We start from the raw sequence: 21,107 nt of genomic DNA, 5'->3' as shown, positions 1-21,107 counted from the left end.
GTTGTTGTTTTCCCCTGGTTCTACAATAGCTTTTAGTCTCCAATTGGTATTTTTTTCCTCATTACTCAATAATGAATAAGGGAGATTTTGTCCAGTCTTGGTGTTTTATGTATTTAACAAACACTTATTGAGCTCTCATTGTTTGTACACTTTTCTAGGGACTTTCTGACATTAGTCTACTGTGTATTTTGGGTATGGATTGTCTTGTGTCTTCTCCATGTCAACTTGTATAATAGTCATATTCTCTTGAAGATTTTCAGCTGGATAAAAACATTGCTCAGCTGCCAATGAAGTTCCAAGTTTCTAGGATTATTTTACCTACAGAAACTCTGCTTTACTGGTGATATATCTTTTTATAAGTCTTTGATTTTTTGAATGAAAGAATGAATTTTATAGTTCTCAGTATGTTTTGAACTCAGATTTTTTTGCTCTTTTTGTGTCCATGTGTACTCCTTTAGCTGTGGAGATAATCGTTCCCTGCATATAGTACACCAACATCATTTGTACTTTACTTTAATCCGATGTGTTTTGGGAGTTGCTGGCTCTGAATGGTTGTGTACAAAACACTAGTAGATGTTAGAAAAACGTACCACCATGGAAGGAAAAAGCATTATCATAGAAGAATCACACATAGTAAATATTTTGATTTTTTTCAACACAGAATCTTTGACTTGAGGGAGGTAGAATTTGTCTTCCTATGTAATTTTTCTTAGGTTCTGTTTCCTGAAGCTAATTTACATTTGCTTTCAGGTAGATCTGTATAGATATATTTTTAATTAGTCTATTTCCATGTACTTTGTAGTTGTTGGAGATTCTGCCCACGGTCTTTGACTGTGTTTTCTGTTTATCTGAGTTATTGCTGTTATTGCGATGTTTTATTTTTTCCCCCTTTCTCTTTCTAGATATTTTAGTGAGCACTTGGGGGAGACTATTGGAGAGATGTTAGCCAGGTATCATTTTATCTATGAAACCTAGAGCTATTATTACTCTGATTTTTTGATAGGATTCTTTTTGAAATGTGATCTGTTACTTCAGTTCTCTTTACAGTTGCATAATGAACAAGTTTAGGATAAGTCAGCATCATCACTTTTGGAATAAATTATTGTGATTTTCTATAGATTCAATTATAGATTGCTTTGTAGGCCTAAAATTTAAATGCACACTGACCTTTCCATTACTTTGAAGCTTGGTTTCTTAAAAAAAATAAAAACAAAAAGCCCTTGATCTCAGCTTGCTTTGTGGTCTTATGCCTCATCTTCAAGAGGATAGAGTGAGGCATGTGGAGCTGCATGACCTCCTGAGCAGTGGAACATGGTTAGCTTTCTACAAAATTAATAAGTGAATCAAAGGCTGACTTATGATCTCCCAAATGGTTTTTCTTTTACTCCAGAAAAATCATCATTTTCCCTGTTGTCACGAAGCATTCTTTGATTTTTCACACCATTGAATATATGCTTTATTAATATAGTAGACCATAGACAACTTCTTCTTAAGCTTTGATCCCTTAAAAAATTATTCCCACCACTATTTGTTCATGGAGTGTATAGTAAAGCCTTAGCCATCACTTTTAAACTGACAGGTGGTCCTCCTCTACCTCTCCTGTCATCCAAAAGTGGCACTATTTCTATTCTTGTGACTCCAGGCCAAAATATTTGTTTCTGGTTTCATTAATGTTCATCTTTTAACTCTTGCCTTCTAGTATTTTGTTAGTTTATAGAGTGTTGTCTTCGTACCAATCCTTCCACCAGTTCTTTGCTTCCTCTTACAATTATTGCATCTTCCTCCATTTTGAAATGTAATTCAGGGCCCTCTTGGTATCTCTCAACTACATTGGTCCTTTCGACATTTAGATATGAGTAAGTATCCATCTTAAAACTTTTTTCTTAATCTCACTCCAACCCCTTTAACTGTGGCTGCTCTCTCCTTCTTTATTTTTACAGTCAGGTTTCTTTAAGGAGTTATTTTACTCATCGCCTCTGATTTCTCATCATCTACCTTCAAGCCAGTGCAGTTTGGGCTCTTCCCTAATGTTACCAAAACTTCTCCTCCCAGGGATACCAGTGACCTCCAATCTAGATTTCATTCCATCTTTCTTCCTTAGGACATTTTCTTCTTCATTTTCTGTGGCACACATTCTTTTGATTTTCCTCATCCCACTTGGTCTTCTTTGCATGTTCGTCCTACTCTTGTCTTACTCTAGATTCTTTCATGAGACAATCCAATTAGAAACTATAGCTTCAGTAACTATCATTCTGTGCTATCATTACAGCAATGATATACAAATGTGTATCTTGGCCTTGGGGCTATTTGCTTACTTTTCTTTATGGCACTTATTACTATATGACATTTTAATATTTTTATGTATGTTCCAATTTAAAATTCGACTTTAAAATTTGTGTTATGCAGAGTTCCAGGATTGTGTCACATAAGCCATTCGTTTCTTTCATAATATTCTTCTGTAGCTTACTCTTATCTTTGCTTCTTTTGTGCTTTTTTTCTTGTCTGTTTTGTTGGTCTTCTGTTCAGGTTGAGGCTTTCCAGCAGATGTTATAAATTCCTGGGCTGCAGGTTGAGTCATCTGCATATATATTTAGTTTGGCCTGCGCAATGTTTTGAAAATTTTCAATTAGTTGCCAGCATTATAGAATCAGAAGATTTCACATAAATTTTAGGTTTCCAGTTTCTTTTGAACTATGTGAGATCTGGCAACACTGACCCCTGCCTTGTCAAGGCAACAAGTGGAACTGATTGGTTATAATAGAAGTCACAACTGCCTTTAAAGTCTCACTGTCATAGAGACGACATTTTATGTTCTCTGTGCAATGAAATTAGAAATCAATAATAAGCAGCCAGTTTAAAAAAAACACTGGATTTAAGTTTGGAAACTTAAAATTGTATTTTTAAATAAGTTAGGGTTAAAAAGAAAATCACAATAAAATTGTCAAATATTTAAAATTGAAAGATAATGACAGCATTACTCATCAAATGTTGTAGAGTATCTCTAAATTGGTATCCAGACTGAAATAAGCTAAGCCTTAACCTCAAAATGCTAGATAAAAAGCAACAAAGTAAATGTGAAAAATATAGTAAAACTAAAAGCAGGGATCAGTGAAATCAGAAATACAATGTAGAGAAATACCAAAACCAATTTAATGAAATAAGTGAACAAATTAAACAGGTCTCTGTTAGACTGGTCAGGAAAAGCAGAGAAAAGACTGTATTAGTCACCATTTTCTCTGATTCCCTTATATCATTTTGCATAGATATAAAAGGAATACCCGAGGCTGGGTGATTTATAAAGAAAAGAGGTTTATTTGGCTCACAGTTCTGCAGACTGTACAAGAAGCTTGGTGCTGGCATCTGCTTCTTGTCAGGACCTCAGGAAGCTTTTACTCGTGGTTAGAAGGTGAAGGGAGAGTGGGTGTGTCACAAAGCAAGAGAGGGGGCAAGAGAGAGAGAGAGGAAGGGTTGTCACGCTCTTTTAAACAACTATCTCTGGCATGAACCGATAGAGTGAGAACTCACTCATCACCCAGGGAATGGCACCAAGACACTCATGAGGGATTTACTCCCATGAGCCAACACCTCCCGCTAGGCTCTACCTCCAACACGTGGGGGTCACATTTCAACATGTTATTTGGAGGGGACAAATATCCCAACTATATCAAAGACTAAAAGGCAAAAATTAAACAACATTAAAGGAATATAATTACATGATGGGCTTGCGGTCTTTGGTTCACTCTCCTCATTTTTGTTAGCTGGCCCCTGTAGGCATTTGAATTTGGACTCCTGTTCCACAGTTACAGCTACAGTCATTTATTTTTAAATTGAGGTAAAATTTGCATAACATGAAATGACATTTTAGAGTGAGCAATTCAGTGACATTTAGTACATTCATGGTGTTGTGCAACTACTACCTCTGTTTAGTTCCAGATCACTTTCATCGTCAAAAATAAAACCCTATACTTATTAGGCAGTGGATTCCCATTCCCCGCCTTCTTTCAAATCCTCCTAACCACCATTCTGCTTTCTGTCTCTAGGGATTTATCTTTCCTGGATATGTCATAGAAATGGAATCATACAATATATGACCTTTTGTGTCTGGAGCTACTTTCACTTAGCGTAATGTATTCTAGGTTCATCTACAGTGCAGCAAATATCACTTCATTCCTTTGGATGACTGAATTATATTCCATTGTGTGCATATACCATAATTGGTTTATCTGTCCAACTGTTGATGGCCGTCTGGGTTGTTGCTACCTTTTGGCTATTGTGAATAGTGCTGCTATGAATATTTATGTATAATTAGTAGCTTGAGTACCTGTTTTCAATTATTTGTGTATATACCCAGGAATGGAATTGCTGGGACAGCTTACTGTTTGTATACTTGGCTTTCATTACTGGTCTCCAAAATAATACTCTAGCAGTTGGCACACACATTTCCCTTTTACCCTAGTTGGAACTGCAGCTATAGGCCACAAAAGGAGACGAGCCATTGAAAATTATTTAAAGGGTTTCCAGGCACTTGATAAAAATATGTTTTTCTAGTGGGCTAGTCTGTTCAAGAATTCAAACCATAAGTTGAAAGGTTGTCTGATAATCATAGAATTATAACTAAGAGAATTGGGTGTTCTTAAATGGTGTTTCTATCTAATTAGGATAAGCAGTTAAGTTGGGCAAGTTACCCTTCTCTACTTCGGGGATATTTTGCCTGTATGTCTTGTGCCAGGCATCATAAAGCACATTTTTCTCTGCTAATCAGTGCCAAAAGCACTCTGACAAAATTTTACCTTCCGTATCCATCCATGTATAATTATCATAAAAAATAGCATATAATTGGATTGTTTATAACACAAAGGATAAATGCTTGAGGTGATGGATACCTCATTTCCTCTGATGTGATTATTACACATATTAGGCCTGTATTAAAATATTCCATATACTCCATAAATATATATACCTATTATGTACCCATACAAATTAAAAAGAAAAATGTTTAAAAATATATAGTAAATAAAAATATCATTATCTTATACTCAGAAAGTTACAATAAATTGTTAGGTTGTTATACTTTCTTGCCATTTTTACTGTGTCAATATTGCCATCTTTTCCTGTAGCATCCTGTTTATGTATTTATTTTAAAGTTTTTTGTATATTTGCAAATACAAAAAATAATGCCAATCACAATGATAAATGAAGTTTTACAACCAAAACATGATTGAAGGCCAAGGTGGATGGATCACTTGAGGTCAGGAGTTTGAGACCAGCCTGGCTAATGTGGTGAAAGCCCATCTCTACTAAAAATACACAAATTAGCTCGGCATGGTGGCGTGTGCCTGTAATCCCAGCTACTTGGGAGGCTGAGGCAGGAGAATCACTTGAATCGGGTGGTGGAGGCTGCAATGAGCTGAGACTGTGCCACTGTATTTCAGTCTGGGCAACGGAACGAGACTCCATTTCAAAAACGAAACAAAACCAAAAAACCAAAAAACAAAAACCACGACTGAGAAAAGATCAGCCATACTGAAACAAGACTTCTTTAACCTCAATTAGGTTCACATTGGACTTAAGCCTATGTCTTAAATCTTAAAGGAAGAAAGCAAAGTTAAATAATGCTCTGAAATACAGGAAAAACATCTTCCATTTTGGTGACTTCTCATAGATATGTTGGCTTTTAGCTATCGGATATGCTGGTTTCTTCATAGAGACTCAGAAAATAAGTTTCATAAGTAATAAATTTCCAAAAGTTAACTGTTAATCTGGTACTAATTTTAATAGTAGATCTATTCCTAACGGTGTTCCCAAGTTATATCCTGAACACAGTGGCTTGTATACCCAAAAGATTTATTCTTCCGTATAGTAAAATTACCCAGGAAGTTAGAAGATCATGAAGTAATATGTAGAGATGGAGAGTGCAAGGGTGTATGTGAAGAAACCTAAGAAGATGACTGCGTGTGGTGGCTCACACCTGTAATCCCAGCACTTTGGGAGGCTGAGACAGGCGGATCACCTGAGGTCAGGAGTTCGAGACCAGCCTGGCCAACATGGAGAAACCCCTCTCTGTGTTCTACTAAAGACATTTCTTTAGTAGAAACATCACTACTGAAAACATAAAAATTATCTGGGCGTGGTGGCTGGCACCTGTAATCCCAGCTACCTGGGAGGCTGAAGCAGGAAAATCACTTGAACCTGGGAGGCGGAGGTTGCAGTGAGTGGAGATCGCACCACTGCACTCCAGTCTGGGTGACAGAGTGAGACTCTGTCTCAAAAAAAAAAAAAAAAAAAAAAAAAAAAAAAAGCTGAGAAGATGAGCCAGCTGGAACAGAAAGCGCAGGGCCTGGTGGTGCATGTTGAGGGAGACCTTAAATTACCCCAAATGGTGAATGGTTGAAGAATTGGTAACAGAGTCTATGATCAAAGTGACATTGGAGAAAGGCTTACTTTCCTGACTATTTCCTGCCAATAAGCTGTTTTGAAGGAAGGGACAGAAAATAAACTGGTGAAGGAGAGAGAATTTTCCAACCAGAAGGAATAACATGTTCCAAGGGCATGAGTCTGATGACATATTAATGTCCAAGCATGAGGTTAGAAGTACAGCAAACAGACCTGATTTTCTGGAAGAAAGATTTTGTCAGATTATAATAAACAATAGATAAATAAATGTCAAACATTTCTGTCCTTCAAAAACTTGTGTTTATTTCCTCACTGAATTTCCTTTATTCCTTCCTAAATCATAGTCCCTGAAGTTTGATGTCATGAATTTTAACAATGGTCTTTTAAAACTGGTTACTGTTAAAGCCTGAATCCTCAAGTTTTTTATTACCTGATATAAAATTTATTCATTTTAGCTGTAGAATACCCAAATGTCAAGGGACTTTGAAGACACAGTAATTTGAACCATATATCTCTATTCTTAGTGAAAAATGAAAACACTCCAGCGGAGTTTTATGTGGAGTAAACTAGGTCCGGAAATGGTCTGTATCGAGAGACCTAATGGCCTTTTGATGTCTGATTCTTTGATTTGGCTTTTTCTTTTTTAAAGGGGTGTTATGTGATTATAATTAGAAACATTTTAAGTTCTTTACTTGGGAAGTTAATTGTTCCTTAGCTTGCTCTATTATGACAAAATCATGTAGTATAGAATGGTGGTAGTGTTTGAAACTATTACTAAGGAGATCCACCGTGTTTACCAGAGAAAGTTCCAATTCATCATGCAAGGCTTATCTTATCCATACCGGGTACTCATTCATTTTGCAGGTTGTGGCTATGATGTGAATATGTGTTTATTATATATTAAAGATGTTTCATTTTAATAATTTTCTAAATTTACTGGGAATATAATAGTTTGCTTTTCTTGCAACTGGAATCATTATGTTTTAAGTTGAAAATGGTAGCTAAATTACTAGAAGGCATTAACAAGAATTTACATTCTTTTCTGGTAGGCAGATTTAAGGTATTCAGTTTTGTATGGATATAAGCATTTGTATGATATTGAGAAAAGTTATCCCTACCATTTAGAAAGTGCCTAAGGCCAGGCACAGTGGCCTCACACCTGTAATCTCAGAGCTTTGGGAAGCTGAGATGGGAGGATTGCTTGAGGCCAGGAGTTCAAGACAAGCCTGGGCAACATAGTGAGACTCTATCTATCTTTACCAAGACTTTTTTTTTTTAATAAAAATAGACCCGCATACAGGTGTGGACCTGTAGTCCCAGCTCCTTGGGAGGCTGAGGTAGGAGGATTGCAGGAGCCTAGCAGTTCGAGGTTATAGTAAACTGATTGCCACTGCACTCCACCCTGGGTGACAGAGTGAGACCTTGTCTCAAAAAGCAAAAAATAAATAAATAAAATTAAAAATAAACAAAATGCCTAAAACCTCTGAATATAATTTTGTTCTTAAAAATAACTCTCTTAAGTATCAAGGGTTGGGGTGGGAAGCAGCTGTTCTCTTTTCTCCTCTCTGCTTGAGCATCTGCAACCATTTTAGATCCAGAGCAGGCAAGGTTTCCAGTTTATTGTAAACATTCCTTAGCTCCAGTGAACACGCTGGCTTAACCCTCCAAGAAGCACAATGTAAAGCTCGAAGAGAAGAGAGCGATGTGTGGTGACCTTGCTTCCAGTTGAGAGAGAAATTTCCATTCTATGAAGTATTTCTTTGTAGACATGTCTTTGTAGAACTCAGCACTTCTCACAAAAACACACTGCTTTAAATGAGTGTCAATAGAATATGCTGGTCAAGAGGCCTCCCCTGACAGAGACATTTGTGACACAATTTCACACCATAGGTTTAATTTGGAACATATTTTTACATTTCTTGGATGCTTTCCTTAGGAATTAATTGAGTTTGCAAAACCCATTTTTTAGCAGTTTATATATTTAGCTTCTTGAGTTTTACTACAGTCAACATTTGGATTAGCAATGAAATGTGAAATAAATGTAACCCTTATGGGGAGTAAAATATGCTAATAAAGGACAATAGTACTTCATTGAGTGTTTTCAAGTCAACAAAATGGTTTTAATATGTATTCTCTTAATTTATCCTCGAAAGAATCCTATGTGGTTGTTTGTTATTACCTGCATTTTGAAAGCAAGAAACCGAGGTTCATGGAGATTTCACCAATTGTTCAAGCAGTTTCAGCAATACTGCAGAGCTGACACGTGACTGAGCAGGGCCTTGCCCCGGGGCACGCGGAGTCCTGCTTCATTGCTCTTTTCCTGATAGAATGCCAGTGTTTACCTTTGTGTCACCAAAGTCATTTTCCTTTTGTGCTTTTTAAATGATTGGATCCAAATCATTCGAAGATGGCAACATATACTAGATACGTCATTACTTATTCTTTCTTGTTTCTTTTAGAGCTAGGATCTTGCTCTGTCACCCAGGCTGGAGTGCAGTGGCATGATCATAGCCCACTGCAGTCTCAACCTCTGGGCTCAAGTGATCCTCCTGCCTCAGCCTCCCAGGTAGCTGAGACTACAGGTGTGTACCACCATGCCTGGCTAATTTTTTTATTTTTTATTTTATTTTTTATTAAATTTTTTTTTTATTGAGACAAAGTCTCATTCTTGTCCCCCAGGCGGGAGTGTGGTGGCACTATCTCAGCTCACTGCAACCTCTACCTCCCTGGTTCAAGCGATTCTCCTGCCTCAGCCCCCTGAGTAGCTGGGATTATAGGCACCTGCCACCACGCCTGGCTAGTTTTGGTATTTTTAGTAGAGACGGGGTTTTATCATATTGGCCAGGCTGGTCTTGAACTCCTGACCTCAGGTGATCTTCCCGCCTCAGCCTCCCAAAGTGCTGGGATTACAGGTGTGAGCCACCATGCCCGGCTTTTTATTTTTATTTTTAGAGACAGAGTCTCACTTTGTTGCCCAGGCTGGTCTCAAACTCCTGGCTTCAAGGGATCCTCCCATCTCAGCTTCCCAAAGTGTCTGGGATTATAGGCGCGAGCCACTGCACTCAGCCACTTATTCCTCACTTAACCCCACATTGGGGAATCCGCCCTGCCCACAGCTCTGACAGCTGCCCACCATATTCTCTGCTATAGGACCATCTTCCCTTCTCTGCTACGTTCATTGGGTCTAGAGTGGACACCTGATCCAAAGGCAGCCAAATCATTTTGTTCTGAGGTACAAAGAGCTTAAGTCACACAGCTGTTGGAGGTGCCAGGATTTGAAATTGTGTGTGTTTGACTTTAAATCCTCTATTCTTAACCACTGTGCTATACTGCATTGCTCTTCTTCCCTGAAGCTTGGGAATTTGGAACTGGAAAACCGAGAGACTGACTCAATGCAGAAGCTGAAAACCTGGAACGTTACTATGAGGAAGGTTGACTAGGCAGCCACTATGGGCCATACGCGAGCTAAAGTGTTGAGTAGTTGTGTTGATGCCAAGAGGAAAGCAGGGCAGATGCACAGGGAGAAGCACAGATGCTGTAAGAAACGCAGCCATGCATAGCAGAGCCTGGTTTATTCCAGTTCCTTCTCAAGAGACACCTTCACTGAGTGCTCATGTCTTTATAATATACAGCTGTTTTTATTTGGTTACCATGAGTTAAAAGGCATTTTAACCATTTGTTTAAAATGTGGCCGGGCCCGGTGGCTCACTCCTGTAATCACAACACTTTAGGAGGCCTAGGTGGGCAGATCACCTGAGGTCAGGAGTTTGAGACAGCCTGGCCAACATGGTGAAACCTTGTTTCTACTAAAAATACAAAAATTAGCTGGGCATGGGGGCACATGCCTGTAATCCCAGCTACTCGGGGGGCTGAGGCATGAAAATCGCTTGAACCTGGGAGTCGGAGGTTGCAGTGAGCTGAGATTGCACCGCTGCACTCCAGCCTGGGCAACAGAGCAAGACTCTGTCTCAAAAAAAAAAAAAATGTTACAAGTTTACTTTAAAACATATATTAAATATGGCCTATATAATGTTATTACAATATGTATTTTTTTAAAAAAGACCTTTTTAAGAACAAAGAACAAAGGTGAACTGTAATATCTCACCCCTGTCAAAATTATCACAAATTCTTACTAACGAAGTCTGAATCAGTGTGTGGATGGCATACTTCTACAGATTCCTTAGAAATTTTAAGAAAGATTATTCATGCAAATAAAATTGATGACATTGCTGCTTTATTAGGAACAACACATTTCAGGTTTTTTCTGTAGTTATAAACTCTAAACAACTGTAAACTAGTTATTGTAAATTTGTATAGAACCTAAAACAAAAGGTAACGTTTTTGATTTGGGAGACAGTCAAGGCCAATAAATAACATGCTCTTCCCCTCTCAAATTTAGAACACATTCAGAAAAATAGAAGAATCCTATAGATGAAGTTGTGGTTTGGGTGTGTGGCCAGGTGAAGGTTGGGAGTCCTTTCTCAGTAGATTAAATGTGCTCATCAGGGCACAGCTAGAGCCGCCCACTGGAGCCTGTAAAGGCAGGGGAGGAGGACATTCTGACAATAGGCCCTCCCTGGAGAGAGAGGCAGGGGGCTGAACACTGTTCACACTTGCTTATCCAAGTCCATGGTGATTAGTGTATGCCAAGAAAGGGCAGCAGTTCTCTTCTTGTTGAAAGCGCTGAAGAGCTGACTTTATAGGTCAAATTAGGGAAGGTGGGAGGATTGTGTGCCACATCCAGCACATGTGTACGCATTTAACAAACGGTAACTTCTTGGAATATTCATTTCAGATTCTTTTTGTTTAAAGAAAAAAGTATGGTAGCTATGGGTTTCTTCTCTCTCCTTCCCTGGAGATAATCACCTTTCTTTTCCACATTTTATGCTTTTACCATGTCATTTCAAGGCTATGTTTAGTCTCAAATTAGGACTCCTCCTGAGTGTACCTTAAGTAAAACAGAATATTCCAAAAAGGCTTTCAGTTGCTTTTCCTATTCTATCTTATGCATTTAAGGTTTTAAATTGTTTTAAGAAATGCTTAAGTTGTATCACACACATTTTTATATGTAGTGTGTTTTTTGTGGTTCAGTTCCAGTATAGTTCATGATTTTCAGTATGATTTACTTGACACTGAGAAATTATCTAAAAGTGTGTTTTTTTGCTTTCTGAAGAAGTTGCTTTTAGCCCCTTTCAGCAGGTGGAATTAGGAAACAAATGAATATATAGACACATACATATACATCCCTGTGTGTGTATATATTTGTGTGTGTGTTTATGTATTTACCTATGTGTATTTTGATATCATACACATATCCTATACTTATACATCTATATTTCTGTATGTTACTAAATATATAAAAAGCATGAACTCACACTAATTCCATTTCCAGTCAAATTCAACAGGGTTTATTTTATTTCTTCTTATTTGTTTTATTACCGTCTGACTGTGAGAAACCTGACTTCCATTATATATTTACTTATTTACTCAAACCTAGAATCCAGGAATTGGTTTTTCAATTGATAGACCATGCCTTTGTGAAGAAAGAAACCTGTAACTAGAGTCTAAGAGCACATGATCCAAAGACTGTATTCCAAGGTTAATTTGGTTATTTATTCCCCCTTCAGTGTGATTATTAATCATTTGAAATTTGTTTCTGTTTGTATTTCATTTCAGGATTTCCCTCTCCTGTCCTTGTTTATTTCTTTTCTTTTTTTTTTTTAGTAAATAAAACATTAATATAATTCCAAACACCACACATGGACTCTTAGGTATATTCAGAGAGGTGTCGCCCTACCTTGATTCCTTCTCTGTTGTCTTTCCCATTCCAAGTCACTTCTGTGGATATATGATCTTATTAGTCGCTAGTTGATCATTTCTGTGTTTGTTCCTGCACAAATAAGCAGATACATGTATATCTCATTGTTTTCTCTTCCTCCTTACACGAAAGGCATGGACACTTTTGTACACACTGCTTTTTTCATTTATTATAACCTGGAAGTCACTCGTTCTTTTTACATCAGTGTAGTATACCAGTGTGTTTATGCAACCACTGTTCTATATGTGGGTATACAGGTTGTTCCCAATATTTGCAATTGCATGTGATGCAGTCATGAATAACCTAATGGATATGAATTTTTGTATTGTTTGGGATATAGATTCGGGGTAACTTTTTAGGATTGGGAATACTGGGTCAAAACTACGTGTATGTAGTATTGTTACATAGTGGCAAATTTTCCTCCATAAAGGTTACACTGACTTAAATTTCTCCTGGCTGCAAATAAGGATGCCTTTTGGACTGCACATAGTCACTCACGCCTGAAATCCCAGCACTTTGGGAGGCCAAGGCGGGCAGATTGCTTGAGCTCAGGAGTTTGAGAGCAGCTTGGGCAACATGGCAAAACCCTGTCTCTACAAAAAACGCAAAAAAAGTAGCTGGCGTGGTGGCACGTGCCTGTAGTCCCAGCCAGTTGAGGGTTGAGGTGCGAGGATTGCTTGAACTGGGGAGGCTGAGGCTGCAGTGAGTTGTGAGGCTGCAGTGAGTTGTAATCTCGCCACTGCACTCCAGCTTGGGTGACAAAGTGAGACCCTGTCTTAAAAAAAAAAAAAAAAAAAGCGAATACCTTTTAGACTCCCAAGTAGAATGTTGTTACAATTTAAAAATTTTTGTAAATCTGGTTGGTAAGAAATAATGACACGGTTTTAATTTGCAGTACTCTTGTGAGATTAAACATTTTATTACATTTAAGGGCCATTTTATCAGCCTTATTTAGTTAGAATTGTCATACAATAAATTTCACATAAAGTATACAGTTTTCATATATTTTGAACTATGTACATACTCATGAAACTACCAATACAAAAAAGATATACATGTGAACATATGTATCACTCCAAACGTTCTCTCCTCCCATGCCATCCTTCTGGTCTCCACCTTTCCACTTCCCCATATCCAGGCAACCACTTATTTCCTGTCCTTATATTTTAATTTCCAGAATTTTAGATAAATGGAAGCAGACAGTATGTATAGTTTTTCCAGTCCCTCCGCATCTTTCCCAAAACTTCATATCATCAGTGTTTTAAATTTTCACCATGCTCACAAGTGTGTGGTAATATCTTAATTGTGGTTTTCATTTGCATTTTCCTAGTGACTAATGATGTTAAAAGGGTTTTCATGTCCTTATTGGCCATATGCCTATCTACCTTGGAGAGTCTTCAAATCTTTAGTCCATTTTTAAATTGGGTTGACTTGTTTTCTTATAATTAAGTTTTGAGATTTCATTATATATTCTGGATACCAGTCTTTTATTAGATAGATGTTTTTTCATATTTTCTCCCAGTCTGTGACTTGCCTGTTTATTCTTTTAGTGGTTGCTTTCAAAAAGCAGGTGTTTTTGATTTTGATGAAGTCTACTGTGTTTACAGCATCTGTTCTTTTATGGATTGTGCTGTTGGTGTCATATCTAGGAAATCTTTTTCTAACCCAAGGTCACAAACGTTTTCTTCTGCAAGTTTTATAGTTTTGGGTTTTACATTAGGACTTTGATCACTTTTCAGTAATTTTGTATATACTGGGAAGAAGTAAGGATTAAAATTTTTTCTCAGGCTGGGAGCGGTGGCTTTCGCCTGTAATCCCAGGACTTTCGGAGGCTAAGGCGGGCAGATCACCTGAGATCAGGAGTTTGAGACCAGCCGGGCCAACATGGTGAAACCCGTCTCTACTAAAAATACAAAAATTAGCTGGGCGTGGTGGCAGGTGCTTGTAATCCCAGCTACTCGGGAAGCTGAAGCATGAGAATCACTTGAAGCCAGGAGGTGGTGGTTGCAGTGAGCTGAGATCACACCACTGTGCTCCAGCCTGGGCAAGAGTGAGACTCCGTCTCAAAAAACAAAAACAAAACAAAAATTATGTTTTCTCTTATGATAGTGGTTTCTTGTCCTTTTAACACATATAAAATCTGTAGTGACATAACTATTCTCATTTGTAATACTGATAATTTGTATTGTTTCTTTTTTTTCTGACCAGTCTAGCTAGAGGTTTATCAGTTTTATTGATCTTCTCAACCAGCTTTGGGGTTCACTGATTTTTGCCTAATGTTCTTCTGTTCCTATTTTATTGATCTCTGTTTTGACTTTTATGATTTCCTTTCTCCTACTTATTTTGTGTTTTACTGTTCTTTAAAGTGAAAGCTAATGCCATTGTTTTGAAACCTGTATATTATTTTCTAATACAAATGCTTAATTCTATAAAGTTTCCTTCAAGTACAGTGTTAGTAGCATCTCTCTAATTTTGATATTTGTTTTCAGTTTCATTAATCCAAAATGCTTTCTAATTTCTCATTTTGTTTTTTCTTTGGTCCATGGGCTGTGTAGAAAAATATTTAGTTTCCAAATATTTGAGTATTTCCCAGATATCTTTCTTTTATTGATTTTTAATTTCACTATAATCAGAAAATATGCATTGCATGATATGAATCCTTTTAAATTTATGGAGACTTGTTTTATGTTCCAGAATAGTCTATCTTGATAATGTTCCATGTACTCTTGAAATGAACGTGTATTCTTCTTTGATTGAGTGGAATATTCTGTAAGTGTCCATTAGGCCTAGTTGGTTGATAGTGTTCTTCACATTCTATTTATCCTATCTCTTTATTCTTGTCTGTCTACTTGTACTATCAATTATTGATAGTGAGGGATATTGAAATCTCGAAATGTCATTGTGCATGTATTTATTCACCATTGCATTTCAGTAAGTTTTTGCTTCTTTTGTTTTCAACACTTGTTTCCTGTTGATATGACTCTTTAAGTACTGTCAATTTGCTTTCTTTAGTGTTGACAAAATTCTTTGCCCTGGAGTAGGCTTTGTCTGATACTAATATCACGACTCCAGCTTTCTTTTGATTAGTGTTGATATAGCAATATACCTGCAATATATGTATGCATGCATGTAGAATACATGTAACATACATACATGTAACATGCATGTAATATGCCACAGGCATGGATATACATAGATACATGTAATATGCATGTGACATACATGCAATACACATATACATGCAACATACATTTATGTGATACACATGTAATTTGCAGGTACCTGATGTGTGTGAAACGCATGTCATATGCATGTATGATGCATGCATGTGATATACATGGATGTAGCGTGCATGCAACATGCGCACATTACATGCATCTAATACATGCACTGCATGGGTGCAATATACATGCTATATGCGTGCAATGTACATGCATGTAATACACATGTGTTCCTGAAATACACATGCATGCAATATATTTGTAAGACACATGTTAAACACATGTAACATGCATATATGTTATATACATGTGCTATGTATGTGTGCAGTACACGTGATATGCATGCTATGCATGTATGTAATATGCATTGTGCATTGCACAGTATATGCATGCAGTATACATGTGCTATACATGTACATGACATGCACGCACGCAATATCAATGTGCATGCACGTAACATGCATGTGTTGTACATGCAAAATGCACACACATAATATGCATGCATGTAATACGGATGTCATATATGTGATATATGTATGTAACGTGCATGCAACATGCATGTGCGCAATACGCATGAGTATACATGCATGTGATATACATTCATGCATGCAGTATACATGCAATGTGCATGCATGTAATACATATGCAGTATACATGCATGTCATACATATGTAACATACATGTATGTAATATGCATGTGGTATTCATTTAATATGCATGCATATAATATGGCAACATACATACACTGCTTTGCATGTAATGTGATGCAGCATGCACACAATATACATGCAATATGCATGTAATGTGCATGCATGTAATATGCGTGCATTATACACGTGGCAGGAATGTAAAGTGCACGCAATATGTGGCATGTATGTAATATGCATGTATGTAACACATGCAATATTCATGTGACATGCATCCATGATACATGTACGTGGTATACATGTATGGAAATGTAATATGCATGCATGCATGTGATTTACATTTGTTATACGTGCAATATGCCACATGTGTGCTGTATGCACACACCATGCATGCAATATACACGTGTCTTACACATGTGTAATATACATTGTATGCATGCATGTATCAAACATGTACTAAGCATGTAACATGCCTGTAGTGTGCAGGTGTTAACACCCACATGTGATATATACATGTCATTTGCATACATTTGATGTACATGTGTGTAACACGCATGTAATGTACATGTGTGTAACATGCATGTAATATGCAATATGTATGCGTGTAATATACGTGCGTGCATGCATGTGATATGCATCATTTCAGATGCCTGCAAGATACAGGTAATACATAAAATGCTTGCAGTTTGCATGTAATATGCAGGTAACTTTCATGTAACATACATGCTTTATACATGTATTTAATATGCACACATATAATATACTTGTAGTATGCGTGCATGTAATATACATGCAATATGAGTGCATGTAATATATGCATGTGGTGCACATGCATGTAATATGCATGCCTGTGATACATTCATGTGATACACATGCACTATGTGACATCCATTGTATATACATACATGTAATCTGCATGCAATATGCATGTGATACACATGTAATATACATGTGTGCATGAATGCAGTACACATGCGATATACATGCATATAATGTGCATGGTATATGCATGCATGTCATACACATGTGGCATATATGCATGTAATACAAAGTAATATAGTTGTATGCAATACACATCCAAAATACACAAGTGTAATATACATGCAATATGAATGTGCTATGCATGCATGTAATATACATGTGGCATTCAGGTTTGCAATACACGTGTGATATGCATGTGATATGTATGTAATATGTGTGTGATATGCATGTCATACATGCATTTATATACCTGTGGTATTCATGCATGTAGCACATGTGATATGCATGTGATATGCATGTAATATGCATGTGTTAAGCAAGTACGTAATATACATGTATTGCACATGTAATGTGCATACATGCGATATATGTGATGTGCCTGTAATGTGCATGCTTGTGAAATGCATGTGTTACACATGTATGTAATATGCATCTATTTCATTTACATGTAATAAGCATTCGTGTAGTATGCATGCAATATACATGTGTGATATTCCTGCATATATGTAATATGCATGCAATAGACATGTAATATATGCATGCATTATTTGTGCATACAATATACATGTATGATGTGTGTATTGTGCATGCATGCAATATTCATTTAGATAACATGCATGCAATATACATGTATGTAATGCAAATACAACATACGTGTGTAGCATGCATGTATTATACATGCATGTAATATACATGTGATACATATGTGATGTGTGTGCATGTTAGATACATGTATTATACATGTAATATGGTTGTAGGTGATATGTATGTGATATGCATGTATGCAATGTATATGTAATGCATTAATCTTCTTAAACATTTTTAGTAATGATCTTACCAAAATGAGAAGTCCTTCATGATGTTTTCCTGGATCAGCCTGGCCAACATGGCAAAACCCCGTCTCTACTAAAAATACACAAAAATTAAGCAGGCATGGTACTGCATTCCTGTAATCCCAGCTACTTGGGAGGCTGAGACAAGAGAATCACTTGAACCCAGAAGGCAGAGGTTGCAGTTAGCTGAGATCGCACCACTGCACTCTAGCCTAGGCGACAGAGCAAGACATTGTCTCAAACACACACACACACACACACGCACACGCACGCACACACACACACACACACACACACACACAAAGCTGATATAATGTCTTGATCGTTTTTGCATTTCTAATGCTGAGCACAGATCCTGGCATGTGATAAATGTTAAGTAAATGCTAATGAACATTTTAGCTTTCAAATACTCGAAGTTATTTAATATATAAATATTGCTATGTAAGGATAAATTATGGCAAGTACTTAGTTATAAATTCAGCTAATTAATATGAAATGGTAACTTAATACAAAATGTATGTACAGATTTAAAGAAATAATGTTACGTGTAGTGAAACTACTTTGGACTTCCAGTCAGTTGGGTTGTTTTCATCACTTGTTCTGGCACTTTTATGTGAACTTGACTATTCTAAGTTTCAATGTTTTCTTCTAAAAGATGTAGTAACTTTTCTAATAGAAATTAGATGAAATAATGTGTGAACTGCCCTAACTGTAACAAGCAGGGTAGACATTCAATAAATGTTCACTCTGCTTTATCGTTTGCAAAGATTTAAAAATTGTGGCTACACTATAAATGTTATATTTTGTAGCAATATAATTCTCTAAAAGTAGTGGGACATATCTATTGCGACTTTTCATTTCATATCACTTAGAAATCATCTCTAATGAGCAGAAAAGCTTCTCTCACCTGATAAATATTACATTTATATTTGATAAATAGGAGAAAATTTGCCTGCTTAAAATTTGATCTATTTGTGCATAGTGATTAATATAACTGAATATTTTCCAGTTACTTTGAAATATTGAACTACCCTGGGACAAGGCATGGATAATGTTTTTGAAGGAAATAAATATTTCAGATTCACATTTCAGCCTTTTTTCTTTATTCCTTTGATCTGGCGTTGGTTTACTTATCATTCTGCTTGAGTGACTTCATACTGTCTTTCTTCCTCTCCTAGTAACAAGAAGTGGTCCTCACCTATTCCAGAATATTTAGGTTTTGTCATTTTACAAGAATAACATATATTTCCTTATTATTTACTGATATAACACTACATCTATAATGAAATATATTAATGGGTATGTATGTAAACTCTGTGTATATTATGTACAATTTATAAATGGAAGTTTTAATCCTTTGTTAAATATAGAGACATAAACGAAAATAGCATCATATGTGGGATTTATTTTGAATTTTAAAGAATTTAAAGATTTTAAAGGAATTTTTTTTACCATAAACCATGACTGCTTTATCTTTAAGGATAATTTTCTCAATATTTTGTTAGTTTACCATAAAAGTATTACTTGCTTTTGTATTTGCTGAGCTAGAATTTGTTTTATTTATGGACCCATATTACAGGCAGAAGTTAGTTTAGCATAAAATTATTATGTAAACTTTAAACTGTTTAAACCTTTCATTAATTTTACTTACATATCTTTATTTCCTACCTTACACATAAATTTGATCCTCTGAGAGCTGTTTCTTATATAGCCTCTTACTGCATTGTTACATTCTTTGTATTCTTTTAGCACTTAAAATTTGTCACAAGATTTAATGTGTACGATATTGCATAATTTTATTTTTCTCCTTGTATTTTCATCTTTTCCCTTAGTCAGATTATAGTTTCTGCAAGATAGGAAGCATGTCTTACACTTCTTTTATGTTTTCTATAGTATTTGAATGAGCAGATCTTAGAATTTGCTGCCAGCACCCTTGTCTCTGCTCCCAGAACAAAACTAACTTACTGAGAATGAAGGCTACAAGGTTGAGGCCAGAACTAGTTCTTTTGAATTATGATTCCAATCCAGTTGGATTTATGGACGTCCAGATTTATGGATGTCCTAGCTGACATCCATATCTTCTTAAGAGGTTTTTGAATTGTTTAATAAGATTCCTCATTTCTATTTATAACTAACATGCTTCAACCAACAGACAGGCATGGTTTTTTAAGACTGGTGTTTGACCCTGGGAGCAAACTCTCTGGGTAAGCCTACATTGTTGGCAATAAAAGGTCTTTGTCAGAACAGAGTTCTGTAGAACTTCTTTATGCTGTTATCATACCTGTTTCAAGCTTTTCCCTTAGTAGTGAGAGAATAACTTCTGATTTTGTGTTTTGGATCATCATAGTTTCATTGAGCTTATAGGAATAATCCATTCCTTGCCTTTTCCATCTTCTAGAGGCTGCCCCTGTTCCTTGGCTTGTGGCTCTGCATGCATTGATTGTGTCGAATCTGTAGATCAATTTGGGAAATATTACCATATATTCAATATTAAGACCAGTACTAACTTTCATTTTACTGGGCATTTTTTTCTGACTCTTGAAGTATCAGATGTTTAGCTGTCTACAGGGTTTACCATTTTTAAACTAGAATTTAGCAGAGACTACTAGTTTTAAAAGTCAAGTGAAGAAGAGGCCAAAGCAGTTTATTCACTTATCATGCTTATGAAATGTATTATTTTAAATATTTTTGACTCATTCCATTTAATCAGTTTAAGGAACAACCCGCAGCCATGAACATAGGTGATATTGCTGCTTGGAAGTCTTGTTTTCCAACCCAGCTGGAAAGGGCATGGGGACTCTTCTAGCTGTTTCTCAGACTTGTTTGAAGTTTCTTGTTTTGTGTTGTTTTTCTTGGAGTTTCCAGGGGAGATGCCAAGCTGGCAGCAAATGAAGTAGACTGTAATGTGAAGCCTTATACATACATGTTGGATCGCAGCCATCTTTATTAAACGTACTGGAACAGAAATGTGCAGAAGGAAGATTTTCAAATTAAGGTTCACCCGTCTATATACGTGTTAGCTTGTAAAGCTCAAAAATACTAAACTGTCATCCATTAGTTCCCTATATTTTATTGCCCTTTTTGGAATAATCATGTACTTCAGAACATCCTTTAATCTGAGCTGGCTTGTGGTTGTTTAAGAATGCAGCTTCTTTTTTTCTTTATCCTTTATATACTCAGATGAGGAAAATTTACTGCACTTTATAAATAAATC

At 36.4% G+C, this 21,107-nt stretch overlaps 1 protein-coding gene across 48 annotated transcripts in view; it reads left to right on the top strand.

Annotated features, from left to right (window-relative positions):
- Positions 1–21,107, top strand: part of CEP112 (centrosomal protein 112) — a 537,142-nt gene that overhangs the window by 180,693 nt on the left and 335,342 nt on the right. For 7 of the 48 annotated variants that reach the window (XM_074020174.1, XM_074020173.1, XM_074020177.1 and 4 more), the window contains one exon: positions 4,041–4,993. The exons of the other annotated variants lie outside the window; for them this stretch is intronic. In XM_074020174.1, the coding sequence (XP_073876275.1) occupies positions 4,041–4,068 (28 nt within the window). In that variant the 3' untranslated portion in view covers positions 4,069–4,993. Of the gene's footprint in view, positions 1–4,040; positions 4,994–21,107 lie in introns of those variants that run through there. 48 annotated transcript variants of the gene reach the window in all.

This window comes from Macaca fascicularis, chromosome 16 (assembly GCF_037993035.2).
Source record: "Macaca fascicularis isolate 582-1 chromosome 16, T2T-MFA8v1.1".
NCBI classification, from domain to species: domain Eukaryota; kingdom Metazoa; phylum Chordata; class Mammalia; order Primates; family Cercopithecidae; genus Macaca; species Macaca fascicularis.
Note: the sequence above shows the minus strand (reverse complement) of the source record. Positions and strands in the feature narration are given on the sequence as shown.